Here is a 24,014-nt window from a genome sequence, read left to right as displayed (position 1 = left end):
CGGCCTGGGCCGGCGCAGGCGCCTCCCCGCCCTCCTTCCTTCCGCCTCCTCCCGCGCTCGCGATTTAAACCCGGGTGCCCCCGCCCCGCCCGCCGCGCCCCCTTCCAACGGGGCTGGGTGCGCGGGATCTCAGCGGGGGAGGCTGGACCCCTCCGGGCAGGGGAGCCATTCGTTGGTCCAGCTCGCACATCCAGTCTTCGCGCTGAGTAGCAGCAGGACTGGACATTGCCCCTCTCCAGGAGCGCACGACCAGGATGGGGCGTAGATTAGTAAACATATTTGTAGGAGCGTGATAAGCGCTTTCACGGGTACGGGAGATTTGAAAGAGGACATCTCGGGCAGAGTCAGGGAAGATTTCACAGAAGTTACTTGCAAATTGAATCCTGGTGGATGAGTAGGAAGTTTGGCGGGTGAAGAAAGGTCGGGCGTTTTAGGTCGAGAATGTAGCATGTGCAAAGGGACCGACGTGTGAGGCCACGTTGAGGCCGCAGGAATCCCCGCTCCCAGCCCGGGTGGAGTGCAAGCCACCGCAGAGACGAAAACGAAGGGCTGCAGTTGTTAATGGCAAGGGTCTCAGTGTGGCGGGAAGATAGGTACAGATCATAGGTTCACATAAGTGGTTGATTTCAGTGATTGGAAATTCACAGGATTTCTGAGAGCTGGAGGAGGAAAGGGGCGGTGTTTCTGAGAGCGTTTATTTCACCACCCGAGCCCCAGTTATAATTTGGCTACATAAAGGTGGTAATTATATAGCACGGTTTTACCCCAAAAGATGAGAAGAAATGGTTGGAGGGAATGTGAGCGGCCTGTATTTGTGGGAGGAGAGGAGCCCCCGGAGAGGCTGAGAGTAAAATGAATGAAGGGATGGGTAGGATGGGTGGTCAGGGTGTTAGTGGAACGGACATTTAGAGGTGAGGGGATAGGTCTTGTTAAGAGGTGTAGGGATCCATGAGCATAGAAAGAGTCCTCCGTTATGGCATTCCCATTTCCCCTGTGAGCCAGGAGATTTATTAGGAAGAAGGAAGGGAGCTGGGGAAGGGGGAGTTGGGGTCTGTAGACGTGGCTGAGAAGCTGAGCTGGGGACCCTCTCTTCTTATTGCTGTCTCTCCACTGTGCCCTGCCCAGGTATAGAGGAAGGGGACGTTTGTGATTGGATTTTATATACATAGATAAGTATGCAGTTGATAGTAAAAGATAACACTTTTGAAAGTGATTTCCCAAAGAGAAGAGAGTTTCATCTACATGTAGATTTATATGCGCTAAATCACTAAGACTTAGGAGACATTCTGGATTTAAACGTTATGTTTGAACTGGGCGCAGTGGTGTATGCCTGTAATCTTCGCTCTCCGGAGGCTAAGGCAGGAGGATAGTTGCGAGTTTGAGACCAGCCAAGGCCAGCCCGAACTGCATAGTGAGACCCTGTCTCAACAAGACAAAAACAAAACAAAACAAAACAAAACACTCTTTATAAGAGTAATTTACTTAAAACAGGCTTGTACATAGATAGTTAAGGGTTCCCTATTTTTGTTTTGCCTGGACTCTTGGAAAGTATTTTAATTTTTGCTTAAACCTCCGGTTGTTGTAAAATTTAAAATACTGTTCTTGAGAATGATTTTCAGTAGGTGATATGTTGGTGGCATGCATGTCTCTTGATTTCTGGTGTGTAAGACGTCTCTTCCAAGATCTGGGCCTGGTCCCCACTGTCCTTTCCTCCTCTCCGTTGCATACATTTGCTCACCTGCTCAGTAGAGTCCATTCCAGTTCTTTTCAGTAGTGAGAGTTGAGAGTTCTTGACAGTTTTTTTTTTACTTAGACACTTGCCTTGCCTGAGGGCGCTGTATTTAACTTCTTTGAGCCCCAGTGTTAGTTTTGCTAAATACAAAAGGCGTACACTGAGGTATTGTGCACATTCATCTTTGGCAGGACTTTGACCTTCTTGGAAAAGAGCTGTCATATCTATTGGTTATGACTGGTTGTAATACTTCACGATAAGAATGAAGGCAGTTCATGCTGGAAAATTCTAGAAATCTTCCACTAAAGTTGGGACTGTGTCCTTCCAACTACAGTTGTTCTGACCTTGGTGGCAATAGATGATTGTCAGTTGCCTTTAACTTCCTTAGAAGATCAAACTCACCCGCTGGTCACTTGTAGGTGAGATATTTTATTCCACTTGTCCTTTCTTATAGCCTCATTTAAGAAGGAGCCAACACCCCTCTCCCCGCAGGTTCTTGACTCTCTAGAATATCTTTCTCTAGCTCCTGATCAGGGATAGGTATGTAGCCTGCTGTTCAGTGTTTGAAAGTTTATAGCCAGAGAGATGTGGGCCAGAAGCCCAGCAGCTGGCAATCCAGAGATGTTCTGGTTAGTTGGCACTGGAGGAGGTGGGGTTCCAGCGGAGAGGAGAGGACGGGCGTGAACCCTGCATATGGGCACTTTGCTGGGTAAACCGCCCAGTTTTTAGAGGTTGTTGGGCTCACGTTTTCCTTGAGATAATGTGCATTCCAAGGCTAAATTTCACTTAGGGTGTTAGGCTTTTGGCAGCTGCCCTCCTCTAGCTTTTGCCCTTTAGCACCAAATCCCTATTCATGAAATCAAGGGTTGCTACTGCATTCTTAAACTGCCATTCTACTAGTTTTTGTACTTCAGTTAACTTACATGCTTTGGAAGAAGGTCCATCCAGGTATTTAATGACTTACTCATGATTAGATGCTCATGATTAGGTACTTACTCATGACTTACTCGTGTTATAAATATTCGTTTTTTTTTTTTTTCTTCCATGCTGTCTTTGTGTCTTTTTCTAGTCAGTAAAGTAGCTCAAATATGTGGAGTTTAACTTACCCTAATTGACATTCATTTCATTTATATCTCTAAACTCTGAACTTTCTTGTTTTTTCATAAGATTTCTGTTTTACTATGCTGATTATTACTTGGGTACCAAATCTGCATTTTGGTTTGAAGTTGGAGATGGCTGTCCTAGTCTGGTGTAGCTTGGGATTCTTCTTGTTATAGCTCATCTGAATGGATGCTGACAGTAATGGAGCTGGAAGAAATGCCTGCTTGTAATCCAGGCCTCATTTAGGACAGCTGGTACCCAGAGAGGTTGAGGGACTTAACCAAAGGGTCATTGATTGAGAAGGAGTGGAGATGAGAATTTGTTTCTCGAATCCTAGCCCAAGGGCCTTTTCATGTCACCCCATCGCCTCCCCAACATGCTATTTGACCATAAAGTGGAGTAACTGCCTTGGGTATGGCCTGTGTGCATTTTATGTGAGTTCCCTCCTTCCCCCTTCGTAGTCTTACTGCTTAACTTACGCTATTGCAAATTCGATATTAAATCCTGATCTCACATTGAGATTGAGTTCGTCCTCTGAAAAGATAGCAAGTTTTGGTTAGAGAGGGATGATTCACCTTATGAAATGTTCTTTGTGTTTGTTTACAGAAGAAAAATAATTGTGGTAAACAGTGCATTTTGTCCCTGTCTGGCCAAGGAAACATTGCTTAACTTCCCTGAGCTTTAATCACTTTATCTGAAAAATGGGACTAATAATAATCTGTAAAATGGGAATAATCCCCCTGCTAACATTTTTGAGGATTAAATGAATATGTGTGAACTGTTTGATATGGTGCCTGGCACGTAGCACGATGGGAGTGTTAGCAGCTGAGTTTGGGAGAGTTTTCTGTAGTCCTTCGCTTTCCATCAGGACTTGTCAGCCCAGTTATGTGATTTTTCAGTTAGTCTCACTAGGAGACGCTACGTTATGATGTTTTTCTGAGAAGCAACGTTCCTTCTCTTTTTTCCTTTGTTTTTGCTTCCGTAGTGAGTGTTCTTCTTTTGCTGTAATACCAGATATTTGTTTAAGAAAAGATGTGGCATATGAATTTTCACTGATTATAGTTTTCTTCTTTTTCAGGATCTGGAATGCCCTGACAGATAATTTTGGAAATGTCATGCCTGTAGACTGGAAGTCATCCCATACTAGGACTCTACATTTGCTTACTCTGAACCTCTCAGAAAAAGGGGTAAGTTGAACCAGTAGTTTCTGCATGACTGGTGTTGACAGTGGAAGCAGAACAGTGGCGTTTCTGTTCGGCACACATTCATTGAGTTGCCGCGCTTTCCCCGCACGGGCCGTCTTGGCTGCACTGCTGTTTCTCTGCTAGTGCAGTCGTCCGGCTTCATCTCAGCACATGTCTACTCTGTGTGCTCAGCTGTTCCCATCGCCTGGGAAAATGTGGGCACCAAAGATCTCCTTTTCTTCCTATTTACATAACATTGGCGTGCTGAGAACACTCACTGAGAATCCCAGCCTTTGCCCTTGTGTACTGAGGGTATTGGAATATCAACATAGAGTTCACTTACTGGTGAATTTAGTGACTTGCTGGACGTGACCTGTTGTCCAAAGAGCACGTATTTCGGTGAATATTGAGGAATCATTAAAAGACATTTCAGTTCCTGGCTTTTTAATGTATGCATGGCTAACTCATCCTGCTTGAGGCTCCTGCATATATCCTGGTATTGTTAGGTGAAGATGCCTGGGTAAGAAGTGTGAGACAAGATAGGATGGCTAGGGGGCCAGAGAAGGGGAGAGAATTGCTTCAAGTGGAAATCATAGTGCTAAATTTGCTTAAGCTGTTGAGAAGCATAGCCAAATGATGTAAATTTTAGGGCCAGACTGTTTAAGCCCCTTAGCAAATAACACTGTAAGCTCATGTCAGATTATCTGGCGTGCTCTATAGTTCATTAAGTGTGTGTGATTACTGAGAGTCTAAGGCAGTAGGGCTGTAAGGATTTTAAATAGTATTGTTAATGTTTTGAGAACTATGACTCAGAAGAGCCTGCTGCTTTCATTTTCTAATGGAACAGAATTCTGACTGTTTCCCAGTGTTACAGTATGTGGAGTGTTACTGTTTGTTCCTGCCTTTAATCTCATTAAAGCTTTTCAGATTGACCAGGCATGCATTCAGTGGAAAAGAACAAAACAAAATATGTTGTGCTCTGTCTTCTATTTATTTAGGTCCTGGGCTATCATTGTTGGCTTCGTTTAAGTTCCCTTCCCTTTCTGAAGCTTCCTATTACCGCTTTTAGCCTTTGCTGATCTCATGGAATTATACAATTTTAGAGTTGGAAGGGACTTTAAAGAACATGTAATCCAGCCTCACTTGGCGGGGAGGGATCCCCACCTACAGCCTCCCAGACAGATGGTCACTTAGCCTTGCCTGAATCCTTCCACCCTTCTGTGTGGAAGTTGCCAACACCGGAGGGGATACGAACTTTTAAAGGACTTGTTATCTGTCCTACAGAATTTAACCCTGTTGCCTCATGGGTACTAATTCCCACAGCCCTTTTTCATGTTTCTGTAAAATCATTAGTGTTTTTCATGAATCATGCTTTCTGGGTTTGTCATTAGACTGACTTCCCAGCAGATATCTCTGTATTTGTCTCTTTAATAACTACCACAGTACCTGGCACTGGGTGAGTACTGAGACCCGTGTTTGTTTTGTGATACTGAGCGCGAGATAACTTCATCAGTGTGGCTGTCAGTCAGAGATCACGATGGAAGGTCTTTTTTTTTTTTTTAATATTTTTTATATTATTTAAAACAGTGCTGAATCCATAAGAGTCAGCTAATGAATACTTTTTTGTTTGACATATTAGAAAATAGCATAGAAAAGTCTTTATGGTTTCAAAGAGAAGTGCATTAGCAGTACAAATGGGCCCTCCAATCCAATTTCATTGAATAAAATGTGAGTCTTGTTATTGTTCTTAGATTGCATCTTGGGAGGTGGAGCTGTACTTCGAATGTGGTTTTCAATGCTAGAGGCATGAATGGTGCTGCCAAGGTAGTGATTAGTAAAGACTTAACTTACTACTAGTAAGGGTAAAAGCTTCACCTAGAATAAGTCTGCAAATTAAAGCAAGCAGGCGATCATTCATCTATCTTATTAATCAGTCAATCAGTCAATCACCTGTCTATCCTAAAATGGCTATTGTGGTGATGAACAGAACTGAAATTAGTCTATTTCTTAAGGAGAATTAATAGGCAACAAGGTCTATGTAAGAAGCAACCATGTCACTCAATGGAGGGGTGCATAATTTAAAAATATTTTTTAACCTGAGAATATTTTTATTTACTGCTGTTAACTGGCTGTTCTGTTCTTTCCATGACGACGCTGTGTACACTTTACCTTTTGGAAGCATTGTTTAGATTACCAGAGCTGTCAAGCAGGGTCTGGAGGAAATTTTTTCTTGACAATAGGAGATTTATTTACTTAGCTTTTGCATTAGGATGAGAAAAACCTTGAGTTTGGGAGAATTCAGTGCTTTGTTTTCTTTGTTTGTTGTTATTGAAGGTTAAGATGCACTTTTCTAACTTGCTGGGTCTTTTCTAGAATAAGGCAGTCGGGGCATTTCAGACTCCTGCATGAGCTCGTGGTTCCCACTTGATGTGTCCGTCTGCAGTTTCATGCAGGGAAACAGGCCCACCAGCTCTTGTGTCTGAGCCGGGCATAGTAAGGAGTGATGGGAACTCTTGGCACAAAGAGGGCACGTTTACCCTAATGGGAGAATGAGTGATAATCCCCATGACAGCCAAGGGTAGTTACCAAAGCCTGAGAGGGATGCTAGCGCATGGCATATGCCATCTCCGTGGGGAGTGGGCTTGGCTGCCTCTCTGGAACTATCTTAGATCACTACTGCTGTTGTTGTGGAAATTTATTATACTAGTTTATTATATTACTGTTATATCTTGGACTTCTTTGAAATCTGGTACAATTCTTGCATATGCTTCTATTTCATTTGTGAGGCAACAGCTCCTGTACGTCTTCCTCCTTCTACACACACCACTTCTAGGAGAGAGACTTCATGAACTGTATCTGTACATCTTTATAAGACACAGGAAGAATGTCTTCCTTAGGAGTTATTTCAAATTAAAACTTTATTTATAAACCAGAAGGGGAAAATAAGACAAAACTATGTTGTTCAAGGCACAGATCTGAGACGTGGGAGGGCAGACGGGTTTGGAGTGCAGGGATCAGTGACCAAAGTTGTCAGGTGCACCCCAAGCCATCCTTATCATCACAGTGTGACGCTTTTTTCAACTTAGCTTCTTGAAATCCAACATTGCCTCATGAAGAGCCTTGTCTCTTGATCTTTCTTATTAAATTAGTAAAGAAAAAACGGTCGTAATTTTAAAAGCAGCCTAGAACCATAGGCTTTAGATGAACAGGCAGGCTCTGTGCCACTGACTTTGCCCTTGAGTTTTAGTTACAGCAGGCAGCCACTTCTAACTGCCTCAGCTGCCGCTTCTAGCAGAGCACCTGCTTATTTTACTTTCATTTTTAAATTTTAGACTGTATCCATTGACCCAAAGCTTGCAGATTTAGCTGTCCTACAGTTCTCTAGCCTCTAAGTCTAACCTTCACACAAATCTTCCCTATCTCCCAATGTAATCGTATCAAAATCCTTGGTGAGGGGCTGGGGATTTAGCTCAGCGGCAAAAGCGCCTGCCTGGCATGCGCAAGGTCGTGAGTTCGGTTCCCGGTACTGGAGAAAAACAAACAAACAAACAAAAAAAACAACAACAAAATCCTTGGTGAATTGGTCATCATTTCTACTATTTAAATACTCACGGCAAACTCATTTTGGTATATTATTTACTTCCAATACAATTTTTGTCTCTTGCCTAGGGTAATGATACTTACCTTTTTTATGGGTTGTTTAGTTAATAACTAGCTCACCAGTCTTGTAGTAAATGGAATCTACTGGGTTAACAGTTTCTCTGCTGTTTGCCGTGCCTTTCTTGATGCCTTGTGCAGTAAGTTCTAATCTGAACTAGTTGCTCTCAGTTTAGCTTCGCAGCTGTGATTCTAGGATGTTTACTTCCTCTGTCCTTACAGGAATTCCCTTCACTTGTCTTTTTTATTGTTAGATCCTGTGTCTTCTTCCTTTTCATTTTCTAGCAGGCCACGGTTCCTTCCCTTTCCCTCTCATTGGCAGTTTCTTACACCCTGTTGTCTGTTCACCCTTGAACTTCACCTGCTCCTCTCCCAGGAACTTGGGAGGTGGTAGGGACCCGCAGCTCTTCCATTGGGTCCTCAGTTTTAGATACATCCTTGGTGCTAATAAATAAATTAATTTTCACAGATGAAGCGTATTACTTTAATTACAGTAGATGTAATATATTTATATACAGGTTGAATAGCTCTTATGAGAAATTCTTTAGAAGTGTTTTAAATTCTGAGTGGTTTTGGATTCTGGAATATTTGCATGTAATAATAAAATATCTTGAGATGGAACTCAAGTCTAGACGTAGACTTTATCTTTCATATACACCAAGTATACCTAGTCTGGCAGTAATTTATGCAGTGTTTTAGTGCACCTGTGTTCTAAGTGTGACCTGTCACGTGAGGTCAGGTGTGGAATTTTCCACTTGTACTGTCATGTCAATGCTCAAAAAGTTTTAGATTTAAGATTTTCAGATTAAATTTGCTTAATCTGTAATATAATATATTATTCTTTTATATACCATGAAATGGAATGACCTGGTTTCTTCTTACATAATCCTTGTTGCCCGCTTGTTCTGCAAGAACTCAATGTGTACTGATCCTTCCCAAGAAATAGATTTCTTATTTCAGTTCTGCTCTCACTAGAATAGTCATGTCATGATAGATAGATAGAGAGATAGAGAGATAGATGATAGATTGATGATCACTTATCCACTTGAATCTGCTAAGTTTTTCCCCGTCAGACTTTTATAATTGGTATTGGTACTGAATTGTAAGCGTTAGGACGGGAGCTGTTTTATTGGTGTGCGCAAGGTTAAGGGTAACCAACTAGGCATGGCTGAATACTCCAGAGATGGCAGCAGCCTGTAGCACTTGACCGTCCCGGACATGAATAGGTAGGGAGAGGGAGAAGTTTTTAGAACCTAGAGAGATTAGCTGTGGGGAGAGGTCTGCTTGACGAGAGCTGTGGCCTTTGGTAAAGAGCCAGAGGCGACAAATGGCAGTCTGGCAGGGAGGAAGGTACCAGGGCAAGTGCCAGCCCTCACCCTCTCACCTTGCAGTCTCCCCGTGTCTGCCAGCGCCGTGTAACTCAGCTGAAGCCAGAGGTCAAGGGCACCCTTTGATGTGGTCCATAGGGTCAGGCTCATGGGCACCGAGTGTGGGAGAGAACGTGGGTGAGGTGGTTGGAGACTTTCCGACACAGTTAGGTTTGAAGATGTTTTGGAATCTAGAGATACTCTTTTGGGAAGAAGAGATGTTCCACTGGAAGGGCTGCGACCCTCCTGGATTGATCCTGTCTGCCAGGATGTTAATTACGTATCTGTTACTCTGAATGTTATCCAGTTACTCACTTTACGTTTTCTGTGTACGTTTAACACACCGATCTTGCCTCTGGATTCTTAATCTAGCATTGCTAAGCCTGCCTATTTTCTCCCTTCTATTTGTTCTAAATTCTGTTTTTACCTGAATAGTATCTTTTTTTCCCCTCAATAACTTGTCAGCTTTTGTAGTGTTCTTACAGGGAAAAAAATAGCTAAGTATGTGTCTGTGTGAGGCCATAGGGATGTAAACATAACTTTTAGCACTTTGGAATTTGTTCTGACTGGTTCTTTCTGCTTGGGATGACTATGTAAAGTGTTACACACCTGGTCCAGAGTGATCAATAACTTCTCCTTTTCAAGGAATATCTCTCCACATGTGCTTTTTACTGCCTTCTCGTTTACCCAGAGCTGCTCACTTTGTTTTTGTCAAAGTGTCCTACCTTTAATCATGGGTGTTTTTTCTTTTAGATAAGCGAAGGTTTGCTCTTTGACACATCGGATGATGAGGAGCTGAGAGAGCAGTTGGATATGCATTCAATCATCGTCTCTTGTGTTAATGAGGAGCCCTTGTTCACGGCAGACCAGGTATCAAGATAGTCTTCATCAATGCTAGGAGAGCAGAATATAGAGCTGAGAACCATTGCATACTGATATGTCAGAATTTACTTATTTTTCTTACATTGTGTAGATATATAGCTTTATCATTTAACTCTTCCACTGAAGAAAAGAAGAAAGTATATGTTGTCTGATGGTGAAATTTTGTTAATTGGGTAGATTTTTAATGTAGGCATTATTAAAGAGTACAAGTTACTAAGGGAGGTGTATTTCTTAAAGCAAAATCACAAAAATATTGGGAATTTCCTACTTTCTTTAGATTTACCTAAACATGGGTAAATATGTGTAATATATCTGTATAGAAATAGATCTTTATTTATTTTATTTCAAACTCTGGGTAAGAAACACTCATATGTATTAGATGTACCTTTTATGTGCCCCAGAAAGAAGCGAGCATTATTCCTGTGGAATGCTCTAATAATGTCAGCCCTGTATTCACTGGAAACCAGTTGAATCAGCTTTCTCATTTTTTGAATACTCCTCCCACCTCTGTTGCATTGTCAAAATGGGAGGCCAGAACTTCTTCCTGAAATAAAATGTTCCTCGCTACTGGGACGGAATTCTACCACCCTCTATTTTTAGGCTAGAAAGATGAGGTCAGTAGGAGATACATCATGGCAAGGTTGGGAAGAGGATATCAAAGATGTACATTAATATGTGTCATTTTGATACTCTTTGTCGTATTTGTGGTTGGATTACTTTAGGCTGGGAAAGAGTATGGCGCTTAAAAAAGCTAAGTTGCAATGGGTAAGAGGGCTGTTGTGAGGTAGAACTTGATACTCCAAAGCTGTGACCATAGGCATTCACGTTTGATCCCCTAGAAATCTGCCTGAGTACCAAAACCCACCCTTGTTTCTAAAACTTAGAGAAACAGATTCTGTAGCTTCCTTGAATGTCTCATTGTCCTGTTTACAGTGCCTGTGTTGGGCAATTTTTTTCTAATTAACATAATCCTGCCACCTTCAGATATAGTTTTGTTTTTCCTCAGTAGAAGTGCTACCTCAGGCTTGCGTATTTACAAAGCATGTTAATGTGATACTGTACAATTTCACTGAATTGTATTCTCTTCAATAGTTTTTTCTTAATCCGTAAATCCTTTTTTCAAAATAATTGAGTAACTTTCTGGCTTTCCTTTAAAGTTTTGTTGAGTTCCATTTTTTTTTCCCACTTTTAGAATCTGAAACAGGTCAAGATGCAGTTGTAAAGTTTGAGCCATGTTTATGACAGAATGTCATTGTTTGAAAGGCAGATGTATTTATGAAATTTTCCTGCTTCTTGGAGTTTTTCTTTTCTTTCTCATTCTATACTTTAAGTAATTTTAAAATATTCCTTTGTCTTTGAATTACTGTATAAAATTTTTTCTGCCGTTAAAGGAAAATTTTGCTGTCAGAGAGGTAATCTCTTGTTTTATGTATACGGTTTTATGCTAGTGTAGTTTCAGAATTTTACATCAGAGTTTTGATGAAATAGCTTTAGACTGAGCATGTGCATAATGGTGTATGGTGAGTTTTCTTCTTTTGACTATAAACTTATCTGACTGTTTTGTAGCACTATTTCTCAGACATCGCAATATCTAGTAGGCGCTGCTAGATCATGAGAAACATACTAAAGTGTATTCGGTTTAATTCTGTTTTTAGTGTGTTGCACATTTTCTGTGATAGAAGCCCTGTTTACTTTTAAAAAATCAAAAGTTTGAGTACTCTGAATATTTCCTCCTGCACACTGTTGGTTAATGAGAATTCAGTGCACTTCTACTCTGATTACCTCAGGTGAGCGCCGTATTACTGACAAGTCATTTTTCCCCTCCATGTCTGATTCACACCACTGTGTTTTGGAAGGTTATTGAAGAAATTGAAGAGATGATGCAGGAATCGCCAGACCCAGAAGATGATGAAACGCCTTCACAGTCAGATCGGCTTTCCATGCTGTCCCAGGAGATTCAAACTCTTACGAGGTCTAGTACAAGCAGCTACGAAGAGAGTAAGAGACCGTCCTTATATCAGTGCTCGTTGTGCTTTTTGTCCATTTCAGATGTGGATGCGGCCATCTCCAGAGAGCTGTGATGCTCACAGGATCATTGCCCAAGGACTGTGTTGTGTTTATCCCTGTGCTAGTTTGCTGGGGCCTCTGCAGCAAAGTACTACATATTGGGTGGCTTGGACAGTTGACACCCATTTCTTCCCAGTGCTGTGGGCCAGAAGCCCATGTTTAAGCTGGCAGCAGGCGTGGTTTCTTCTGAGGCCTCTGCCCCTGGCTTGTAGGTGGCCATATTTTCCCTGTGTCTTCTCATGGACTTCCTTCTACATAATGTCTTTTTCCAATTGCCTCTTCTCATACGAACACCAGTCATTTTCCATTAGGCGCCAGCCTAGTATCTTGTTTTGCATAGCATTCCATTCCGAGGTACAGTCATACCTTGGTACTTGACTGCTTTGAAACTCACTGAATTTGGTACCTGACTCACTTTTACACAAAAATTTTGTCCTGGTAAATGTTGCTTGTTTGGTACTCGATGTTCAAATTAGAACTCATCAGCATCCATTGCCTCTTGGCTTGCTTACCTTTGCAGCCAAAAAAATCTGTTTGGTACTAGTTTTTGGTATACTCATCATGCGTCCTAGTACCAGTGAACTACAAGTGTTAGGGTACCACCGTGCTGGGAGTTACGGCTTCAACATATGCATTTTTGGGGGAGACATAGTTCATCCCATAACAAAATAATAATCAGTAATTCCTGTCTTTATACATAGTTGTTTTTGGTGTAGAGATGAAGAATTTTGGGAATCAAAATTGTGCTTGAATTAGATCTGTTTGACATCCTTAAGAGTAATGAACTATAGAAAACATATACTTGATGACTGTGAAAAGTTTCCAAATACCTACAGCCACCATGTGAATCGTCTGAGACTGGTGTCCAGGCATGCATCTAATCTTCGCCATGTGAGTGTTTCTCTCTCTCCCTAGACAGTGATGGAGTCCTGTCTGCCTAACTCGCATTGTCGCCTGGTATTACATTATGGGAAGACCGGAGATCATCTTTGGGTTGTGTGACTTCCTTTTAACATATGGAAGGTCCTTCTGATGGTCTTTTCCTGCATGCTGCTGTGGATATTTACTTAGCATTGTTAGAGTCCTGATATCTGATAAGATACAAACACTCCATATTAGTTTTCTGGGACTGCCGTAACAAGTACCATACACTGAGGACATAAGCCATGGGAACTCATATTCTCTCAATTCTGGAGCCAGGAATCCGAGACCAAAGTGCTAACGTACTTGTTTTCTGGCAAGGCCTCTCTTTGGCTTGTGGACTGTTCTCTGCTATGTTTTTACACGCTCTTCCTCTGTATGTCCTGTCTTGGTCTCTTGAGTTTATAAGGACAGCCAGTCACACCAGATCAGAACCCAGCCTGATGTCCTCATGTTAATATGATTACCCCATAAACACTTATCTTCACCTCATAGTCACGTCGGAGGTCCTGGGGATGAGACTTTACCAGTGTCCCGTCTCTCACATGAGAGGGAGTGCTGGGAAAAAACGAAAATGAGCTTGCAGGAAATACTGTTCCTTTTCATCTTCTCAGTTGTCAATCAAATCCACACACTGAGGCATGTGTGATTAAATGTGTGCTTAGTTTAATTCTTTCAGATCGACTCCTCCTCTCTCCGGGAATGTCCCAGAACCCTGTGAAATTGCTCAGCATTTCTCCTCAGCAGGTAGTTTCTGTACAACCCCTCAGCTTTTGTGTGCATTACTGTCCATGTGTGAACTTTCTCAGCCTTGACTGGAGTAAGTACTACTCATGGGGTGCTTGATTTATGCAAGTAAAAAGTTTTGTTACGCTTTTCCCTCAGCCAGCGGAGAAGTGACTTTGCCCACTAACCCTCGCTCTCCCCAGGGCCTGCCACACACTCTCCCTGGGAGTTTGAGGCCTCAGAGAAGATCAGGAGCAGTTTAATTGCTTGGAGTATGGTTTTTGTTTCACACAGAACACACACTGTGGTGCTGCTTGGGCGCACTTTTGTCTTAGTGTCTGCTGAACTTGTTTTGGTCACAGGGGTGAAAAGGCTGTCCGTGTCTGAGTTAAATGAGCTCCTGGAAGAAATTGAGACTGCCATTAAGGAGTACTCCGAGGAACTGGTGCAGCAGTTGGCTCTGCGGGATGAACTGGAGTTTGAAAAGGAAGTAAAAAACAGCTTTATTTCTGTCCTTATTGAAGTGCAGAACAAACAGAAAGAGCACAAAGAAACGGCCAAAAAGAAAAAGAAACTAAAAAATGGCGGTTCTCAGAATGGGAAGAACGAGAGAAGTCATATGCCGGGCACAGTAAGTGATGTTTTGCAGGCGGTACCGATGCTGGAGACAAGTGCTCAGCACACCTGGCCGGCGGCAGGGCTGGCAGGTCACACCCGTGTGAGTGTCGCGTCTCCCAGCATGGCGCAGCAGCATTTCTCCCAGAATGTGCTCTCCGTGGTTTCTTCAGCAAGGTGGTTCTTGATGGTGCTTGTAACGGCTGTGGGGCGGGGGGCATAATTGAACACGGAAATGTTTAGGAGGGGAGAGGGGGGAAGGTAGCAGGGGAGAGAGAATGTCTTAAAAGAAGCGTGACCATCTCTAATGCATCAGAATGTGAATGGTGGTTATATTTGGCTGGTGGGTTTATGAATGGTTTTATTTTTTTGTGTATGGATTGTGTGATAAATTAAAAAGGAATCTAGCGGTAGCGCAACTGTCTTGAGCCTCAGTCACTGACATACAGAAAAGGTCCCTCTTGATTTCAAGGTTAGGACCCAAAGGTGGTAGTGGCTGTGTGTGACAGGCACCTGGTTGACCTGCAGACCAGAATACTACTGACTGATGAAAACACATTAGGATATTTGAAACTTTGACCAGAGTGTTTTGTTTTCTGTTTTATCTTTTCTCTCAAATGGTCCTGTTAATTTACCTGATTAAATATTACTATGAACCTTAACTGTGGGTTATATGAGATGCATTTCCTATTAATTTGATAGCTGTCACAGTTCTGTGATCACTTGCGGCTTCCTGTACATTTCTACCTTTTTTTATGTGTGAAAGAAATGTTTAATTTTTAGGGTACAGTGGTTGTGTAAAGGGATCCATTTTTCTAAAGGAGATATACGTATTTCTTCATTTATAACGCTGATAGCATGGTAATACATAATCACATGAAATTATGGCTTAAAGAATATAAATTATCTTTTCTAGAGAAGTAGGTCTCATTGATGAGGTGCTGGTGGAACTTCAGGAAGCAAATACATTCTCTGGACCCCTGAGCAGTGGTTAACACAAGCTGAAAAGATCTTGCCATACAGCCATTTATAATGCTGCTAACCTGGAATAAATTCATATTTTGCTCATGTAATGTTCATCTATATGTAGTCAGAAAGGACAGAGCTTATCAATTGAAAAAGTGCTCATATTTTATTTTTAAGAAATGGCAATATTGATTGAAAAGGTGTGTGTTTAGTCCTTTCTGGAGACTGCTTTGGAGAAAAAATTGTTTGGATGTCCAGTTCTGAGAAGTTTCCTTTAAAATATCAAGGACAGTATTTTGCTGTGCATCTCATATTTTTTAAAAATCGCACTTTTTAAATTGCTTTCTTAATATGAGTAGGATTAAATAAAATGCTTAGTGAAAAAGTTATAATATGGTTGGCAACTTCTGCATATCTGCTTTTAGGGATTACATGTAAAATCCTCTATTTATTGGTGTTAACACTTGGCTGAGAATAAATTTATGCCTCCAGGGGTGTGAAGGCTTCTTTTTGTAATACCCGTATAAACACGGTTAGAGTAGATCCGTTGTGTCATTTTACATGGTGTCTCTATTGGGAAATGGATTTGGCAAGGTAGCATTTAGGTCATATTTGAACCGTGATTAGTCTTGAAATAGACTCTTAAACACTAAGTCTTTTCACAGTATTTGAACTTGTAAAGTCACTTCTTGAATTCTGATCTAATATTCGTGTCAGAACTTTAATTAGGACAGCAGTGGCCTGGCTCAGGTTCTGGTACTTTTTCCTGTGTCTTTTTTTAGCTGAAAATGCCAGAGAATGACCGTGCCATCTGTGACACAAACAGCGTGAGTCCTGTCAATTTTTGAAGACAGATACAGAAGAACCCTAAAGTGACATGGCTAGTGGAATAAACAGATTTCACAAAGTATTACCTTCCAAACCATTTACATAATGTACTTTTTTGACAAGGCCAGATCTCTGTGGGCTAACTATCATCAGTGATGCAAATTTTTAAAAATGGTGACCTTCTAATAGATTTCATGTGTTGCCTGTTTTTCTAATATCAGTCACTTTTTTCTTTGGATCAGAGGTATTTTTGAGATAGCGGAGCTTGAGCTTGTCCTTGAGCATGGAATAGCTTCCTTTCATTTTTCTTCAAGCGTGTTTTTTCGAAACAGTACATCCATTTACTTGTATAATATTTTATCCATAATTGCTAGCTTGTTCTCTTTGGGCCACAGATAGGCTAGTGAAATATCTGGTTGGGAATAGAGCAGAGTTAATTTTAGAGATGTGTTTTGTTTCAAACATTTATTGCAGTTGAGAAAAAGTAGGGCATATAGGAATGCTATTTAGAGCTTCAGAATATTTCACTAAAACCTGAAAATACCTTAAAGAAAGTAGAGTAGCTTAATAAAAGTGAAATGCCAGGTGTGGTGGCACATGCCTGTAATCCCAGCGCTCAGGAGGCTGAGGCAGGAGGATTGCTGTGAGTTTGAGGCCAGCCTGAACTGCATAGTGAAACCTTGTCTTAAAAAGACAAGAAAAAAAAAAAAAGAAATGTTATCTTGAATTGACTTTAACTTTTTAAAATAACTATGTTTTATATTGAGTAAGATAAAACAATGGTCATTCATTCATCAGATATTTGTGAAGTCTGCCTTGTGCCAGGCACTGTTCAAGACACCGTGGCAAAGAAAATAGATAAAGCAGTTTCCCTTTTGGTGCATCATTCTTTTTTTTGTCCCCACGGTCAGTAGCGTGGCTGTCAGGGTAAGGTGGTCGGTAGTGTAGCTGTCAGGGAGTTGTTTTAGACAGGGTGGTCACTATTCCACCGCTACTTCTGATTGGTAAGGGACACTTTCCAGTCCCTTTCCACCTCCCAGTTTGGAAGGAGGTAGAGGAACTTTGGGTTAGGGCTGTGTTGGGATCCTAGTCCTGCCAGTGGGTACAGGAACCTTTGCGTTCTGGAGGGAATCAGTGAAATGATGTATGTCAGAGTTCCATGCACCCCAAGTAAATGTTCAGATAAATCTCCAGCTGGCTCCTTGACATTTCCCCCCTTGGATATTTTGTAGGAACATGAAGTGCCTATTATTAAACCAAATTCACCATTTTCTTAAAATTGAACTTCAACTTTTTTTGGCTTGGTGCAGTTAGTTTACTCACTTTCTGAAACCAGTAAGGTTTCTAGATCAAAGAATTTGCAGTTTTAAGATGACCCGCTTTTTCAAGTTGTTTTATAAAACGTAACCTAATCGTAGTAAAAGAGCAGCCATTTCCCCACTCTTTGCACCATGGACAAGACTAGCCTTCAATATGTACTGATCTGGTCGGCCAGCAGTGGTTCGATATCGGCCGCTTGTGTTCTTCGATAGGGTGCCTGTTGTGTCATTTCAGATGTCTTTCATACTTGCTTGTGCCAGTGCACTTACTTCTGCCGTCGTAGTGTATACTGGGTTGTAACCTCTGACTCCAGTCGCTCCTCTGACACAATGCAGCGTCCTTCAAGACTCATTCATTGTGTCTTCCCAACACAGCACCTTGTTTCTAGGACGTGGAGGTTGAATTCCAGATTTGGAGGTGTAGTATTGGAATTGTTATTATGATTGTTGTTGTTATTTTGAGTCAAGGTTTCACTATATAGCTCAGGCTGGCCTCGAAGTCACAGTGATCCTCCTGGTCAGCCTCCCAAGTGCTGGTGGATTACAGGTGTGCACCACCATGCCTGGCGGTAATGGAGTTACTATTCTGTTTTTAGGTGGGGCAAGGCAGGCTGTATTTCTGTCAAATATATTCATAGGTCATTGAATTTTTTTGTCTTTTATTTATTTATTTTTTTCTGGTACTGGGAATTGAACTCACGACCTTGCGCTTGCCAGGCAGGCGCTGTGCCGCTGAGCTAAATCCCCAGCCCTGGTCATTGAATTTTAATGGCAGTGCTCTTGAGTACAAGAACAAGTTGAAGTATACTAGATTATGTTTTAATTTAGTAGCTGCTGTTCATCTAGAATTAAAGACATTACTGCATACCTGCTTAGCATCATACATTAGTAAACTTGTACTTTTCGAAAACCCAGAAGTGGCCCTGGAATTGGGTGCATGTGAGGTTGCTTATTATAAGTCTGTGGTCAAAAACATAGGGATTGGTAATACCTTTTTGTTTGCTGTAATCATCTTTAACTGTGAAGAGAGTTCTAGAGCCTTATGCTCACCACCCATCAGAAATGTGTAAGTGCTTTGTGTGACATGAAAAAGTTTATTCTGATATTAACGATCAGTGACTAGCAGGTACTGGATAAAGCAAGAAACTGCTGTAAAATAATTGTATTACCCTAGTATATTGCTTACGGGGAGGTTAAGGAGATAATTGCTTAAAGATGAGAGAGAGCTAGAGCTGAAATGATAAATATTCTTCCCCATACACATTTTTTCTTTCACAGATGCCATGTTCTGTCTTATGACTCACTGAGCTCATGTTATCACCAATAGCCAATCTATTTTGTTTTCTGTTTATATGCAAAAGTGCGCCCAGTAATAGTTTTTCATTTCATCTTGACCACAGTTGACCACAGTAAGAGAAATTTATTTTTATTTAGACAGCCACTATTAGATCATCCTGAAGTTACCTGATTTATTCTAGATCTAAGCCTACAAGGAACTATTCTCACACATCTACTTGAATTTGTGGCTTTGATTTAAAACCAACCAATGAAACCAACAAACCAGCCGAAACAGGGATCTGCCCTTTTTCCCTTTCTTTCTAATTTGAAAGTTTTAAATTTACATATTTGCTTAGCTGCTTTAAACCAGGGATTGGCAAAGCAAACTACTACCCAAGAGACAAGTCCATCCTCTTCCTATCTTATAAATAAAGTTTTATTGAAACCAACCTCATCCGTATTCATCTGCAGTTGCTTTTATGCTACAAGAATAGATTCAAATCATTGCAGTCGAAAATGATTCCTATCTAGCCCTTTATAGGAAAAAGTTGCCAGCCCCTGATGTAGTAAAATTAAAAATAAGACCAAAAAAGATATAAATGCAATTTAAGTAAGTTTGTATAAATGAAAGATCACTATACTATGCGTAGAATTTATTATAAAATGTTGCCTTGTTTTGGGCATTGTTGGTTTTATTTTTTAGTTTTTAATTTTTTTTGGTACTGGGAATGGAACTCAGGACTCTGCATTTGCCAGGCAGGCACTGTGCCACTGAGCTATATCCCTGGCCCTTAAAATATTGCCTTATTTTATCCTAAGGGTTGGTTTATTTGTTCCTTTTCTGAAGACCCCATCAGCAGCAGTCTGAATTTTACCCAAAAAATGTGACACCTTGGCCAGTCCCTCTCCAAGCCTCTTCACATGATGGGGTCCAGGACCGATGATTGGCCTTTGTGCTATGTGTGTGTGTATGTGTGTGAGAGAGAGAGAAAGAGAAAGAGAGAGACAGACAGACAGACCTAGTAGCTAGGTGAAGAGAGCTGGGCAGATATACCAGTTGCTTCTAGATTGTGGACGAACCAAAGAATTAAAAATGTTTGCAGTCCCCTGGGCACACTATTTATCTACTCTGATACAAGGTGACTTAAAAGATGATTGAGAAGTAGGAAAGGTAAATATCCTTCCCTTTTCTAAATGGTGATACTTGAGGGTAAATTCTGTCATACACATATACTTGAATATAAATGTGAATATATTTTTAAGAATAATTTGTTGAGACTAGTGACAGTATTTTTCTGCATTTTTCTTTATTGTAAAGAACATTAGCTATAGAGATGAGCGTGGTGGCGCACCCTTGTAATCCCAGCACTCAGGAGGCTGAGGCAGGAGGATCGTTGCGAGTTTGAGGCCAGCCTGGACTACAAAGTGAGTTCAAGACCAGCCTGAACTGCAGAGTAAGATCCTGTCTCAAAAAAGACAAAAAAAAAAAAAAAATGGATTAGCTATAAATTAGTATTAGGACAGGGAGGTCATTGTGGAATAGAGAGAAACTTGGATATATAATGTTATTTTGATAAATTTAAACTATGGATTATCAGTTATTTTAGATGTGAAACAAATTTATTTTATGAAAGATAATATTGCCTAGAGAAATAATCTATCTCCACTAGCTTTGGATATATTATTTACTGTGTATTTTGCAGTGATGATAATAGTGATCATCTGTGACCCAGCAGTTAATGTAGTAAATATCAGAAATCCATTCTTGACTTCCTTATGTCTTTGAGAGAACATAACATGAGTCCACAGGAAAGCCAGAATGTGCCAGGACATTGAACTCTTATTATATACTTGGAATAGCCGTAAGAATCAGGAAAGAATGTATAAAATTGCTGTGAGTAGTTATTTTAGTCTGGCTTGGAGAAGGTTTGGCAATAATTAATTTCCACACATATTAAATTACATAAAAATGTATAAGTTGAAGTATAAAATACTAAGTTGTTTGATACTTTGTCACTTGATTCCTAACTTTCCACTTAATTCCTAATCTTCTGAGAACAAGCTTATAAAGTAGGTTTTAATGTCTAAAACAAATCAAGTATTTATCTCCTTTGAATAACTAATATTTTCTAATTTAGAGATTTTTTGGGGAAAAAAAGGTAGAATTCTCCTGGGCATGGTTGTGCATGCCTGTTTTCCAGCATTTGGGAGGCTGAGGCAGGAGGATTCCTGTGAATTCAAGACCAGCCTGGGCTACACAGTGAATTCAAGGCCAGCCTGGGCTACAGAGGAAGATCCTGTTTCAAAAAACAACTATAATAAATGGTGGAATTCACTTTAATTGCCTTATTACTCACATCAAAACTATTTGACTTAAAGTATCAAAGCAAGATATTACTTTTACATCCTTTAAGTAATAGATTATCATAACTATTTGATATTTTCACTTTCTGTTTTCTGTTACACTTAACTGTTTTCATTCTGCATTTTCTCATGTTTTGATGATTTTGAGTTTTAATTTACTTAAAATTCAGTATATTTTAATATTTGAGAGTCATATAAAAACTATTGAATAGGAGGTAACTTGTGAAGAACAATAATTAGGCTTTAATTGCCCTTTCCTGTGCATTTCTCGAGTATGAAGGATATTAATTGAGTCAGAGTAGATAACAGATGAAAAGTATTTCTTAAGTGCTTTTTCTAACTATTTTTCCTGACGTTAAGCTTTGATTCTGAGGTTGTTGAGAAGCTCCCCTGGCCGGTGGCGGTCTGTGCTGTTGGTTCAGCTGAGGCTGAGAGCAGAGTTTGTAGCAGGGTCGCGGAGTTTGCTGGTCTCCTTGGGAATGCGCCTTTACTCTGCCCAGACGTTGCTTTTTGTGACATTGGTTGAGCCGGTGAATAGTTCTGCATAGCACGAGCTGATACTTCAGTAGTCTAGAAAAGGGGACAAACTACAATTCTGTATTTGGTTCTTGTTCTTTTTGGTTTGCAAAGTATTTTTAGTTCAGAAAGACCTTGAACTACCTGAAATTGTTAACTTGTTTTCGGTTTCAGCTCTGGCTGATCTCTAGAGTCCGCGTGGACGGTAACATCCTGTCTTTTCGCCCTCTCCAGCCCTGTAGGCTCAGGCCCGTAATCAGTGGCAATTACATGTATATCTGGAGAACTAGATGTACTGTCTTTTGCTGTTCAGGAGAAAGGCAGAAAGGTGTGATTATTCCACTTTGGGAGTGCTGTCCAAATGTCATTGTAGCCTGTTTGTAAGAGACCATAGCTGAGACTTTTCTGAGCGCTTTGCTGTTTGCTGAGCACTTGCTTATGTGCTGTCCACGGATTATCTCATCTTACCCTTCCAACAATGCCAGAGTGCAGCTATGACAACAGTGGTCGCTTCATGCCCGAGCAAGGGGAACCTCGCAGCACAAGTGTGTGCTGTGTGAGCAAGCGAGGGTGGGCAGAGCTGCACAGAGAGGGTTCTCGGCCCAGGCTCTCCTCTTCTGAGCTCTGCAGGTTTGTTTGTTGTCTAGGCGTGGAGATCTTGGCCTATTTCTTTGTCTTCCCGATTTTTATAATCTTTCTGTAATCTTCTATATCTTGTTTATACTTTGTTGCGCTGGGTTTTGTCTGAGAAAAGTTTCCAGAGAATGACTGATTTTGAGACTTGTAATACATACCCAAGGGCCAGGGAAGGAAACGACCACAAGGCAATTGTGACTATTCTCAGCATAAGTAATGCTGTTGGAAGGCCCTGTGTCAAGTGACGCCTTCCCTTGTCGCGGCCACATTACGTGGGCGCTTGTCGGTGGTGAGGGCAACAATAAAGAAAAGAGTGTGGTGCTTAGTCATTTTCCTGCTTACGGACGGGCTCGTATCAGACATTCCGTTCTGAGAAGGGCGTTTTATAAAACTGTTAGCTCTTCAAGATGCCTTGGGAAATGAAGGTATAGGTCACAGAACAGCTTTAGAATCAGAGTGTACCCCGGCGTTCCACTTCGAGAGTGCTCATTTACTTCATGTGTTTGAGGCAGGGTAAATTAAACGGAAGGAAGACGACAAATACAACAAATGTTCAATGTCTGTCATTCAATTCAGCATCCATAACCCTGAGACTCGGTTGGCATGTCCGTGATCCTTTCGCCATGAGAAATGCTCAGAAAGAATGCTTCCTGCCCCCACCCATAGCCCATCCTCTCAGTTTTCTTCTCCTTCTACTTGTAAAATTTAGGCATGGCGAAAGATCTCCCCTCTGCCCAGTTAAGCACCATAAGCACCTAATAATACTGCATCTGCTCTCAAGGTTGTAAACGTAGCATTTCTAAATGAGGTGACGTCTACTAACGAGGAAATTTAACCTGCCTCTGAGGTTTTATCTTTTTAAAATTCATTTTGCCTTCCAAAGGGGTTAATGATTTTTTGGAATTTAGGAAGCATCTGTAAAGCAGAGTCTACTGTATGCTCTACTGAGTGCTTTTCGTATTTCTTCCTATTCCTGCTGCCTTTGTCTTTCTAGTCCTGATCTTTCTCCTTCACTGATCCTCTACTTGCTGCTCTTCGCTGTCCTAGGGGCTCTGTTTCTTCGTCATTCCACTGCTGTATAAACCGTACCAGTAATATTTTATCTTCCTTCAGATGTTGATTTCCTGACTGGATTCTTCGGTGGGATTTTTCACAACTCTGGTTTGCTCCTTTGACCAGTAACTTTGAGTCCTGTCGTATCATATCAGCGTCTCTGTTTACAGTTTATTGTTACTTTTTGGCTGTCTCTGTCTGTCTGTCTGTCTGTTTCTGTCTCTGTCTCTGCCTCTGTCTCTTGTTCTTCCTGCAGGAAGTTAAGAGGCCTCTGATAGGATGCAGAGACCCCCAGCTCTAAAACTCTCGTGTGAGGAGTGCCACAGCTTTAGCTCAGCAGACGCTCACAAGTGCCTGCTGTGCCCCAGGTCTTACGGAGTCATTAGCATGGAGAGAGGAGTGAGACCCTTTCTGTCTCCTGAGAGAGTACTCATTTCCTCATCACAAAATGAAGCCATGGGAGTGGACAGTTCTGCACATATCTGCCTGAGCAGCTGCGTTGTGGAGCGCTCAGATCAGAGTGCTGTGTGTGTGTGTGTGTGTGTGTGTGTGAGACCTTTTGTCCTGTATTGTTACGTCTGTGGCTTTGATTTGCCCAGTTAAAAAATAATGTATCTTTTTGGTTTAGGCAAGTTATGGATTCTTGGGATTTATAAAGAAGAAGCCCTTTAACAGTGCTGTCAGCTGATAATCTTTTCCAGTGTGAGGACGCTGTGCTCAGGACACAGTCAGTGGCCGCGCTGGGAGGCCCCCTCCAATTTCTAGCCCAGCATTTGTCTCTTCTAGTTGACTTTTAAAAATG

At 41.2% G+C, this 24,014-nt stretch overlaps 1 protein-coding gene across 2 annotated transcripts in view; it reads left to right on the top strand.

Annotated features, from left to right (window-relative positions):
* Positions 1–3,911: 3,911 nt before the first annotated feature.
* Positions 3,912–24,014, top strand: part of Fez2 (fasciculation and elongation protein zeta 2 (zygin II)) — a gene marked incomplete at its 5' end in the record, with an annotated part of 34,135 nt that continues 14,032 nt past the window's right edge. For both annotated transcript variants that reach the window (XM_013517615.1, XM_013517614.1), the window contains 4 exon segments: positions 3,912–4,020; positions 9,795–9,911; positions 11,780–11,921; positions 14,000–14,268. In XM_013517615.1, the coding sequence (XP_013373069.1) occupies positions 3,912–4,020; positions 9,795–9,911; positions 11,780–11,921; positions 14,000–14,268 (637 nt within the window).

Source organism: Chinchilla lanigera, unplaced genomic scaffold, assembly GCF_000276665.1.
Source record: "Chinchilla lanigera isolate Chin_1 unplaced genomic scaffold, ChiLan1.0 scaffold00040, whole genome shotgun sequence".
NCBI lineage: Eukaryota > Metazoa > Chordata > Mammalia > Rodentia > Chinchillidae > Chinchilla > Chinchilla lanigera.
This window is presented reverse-complemented; position numbering and strand designations above follow the sequence as displayed.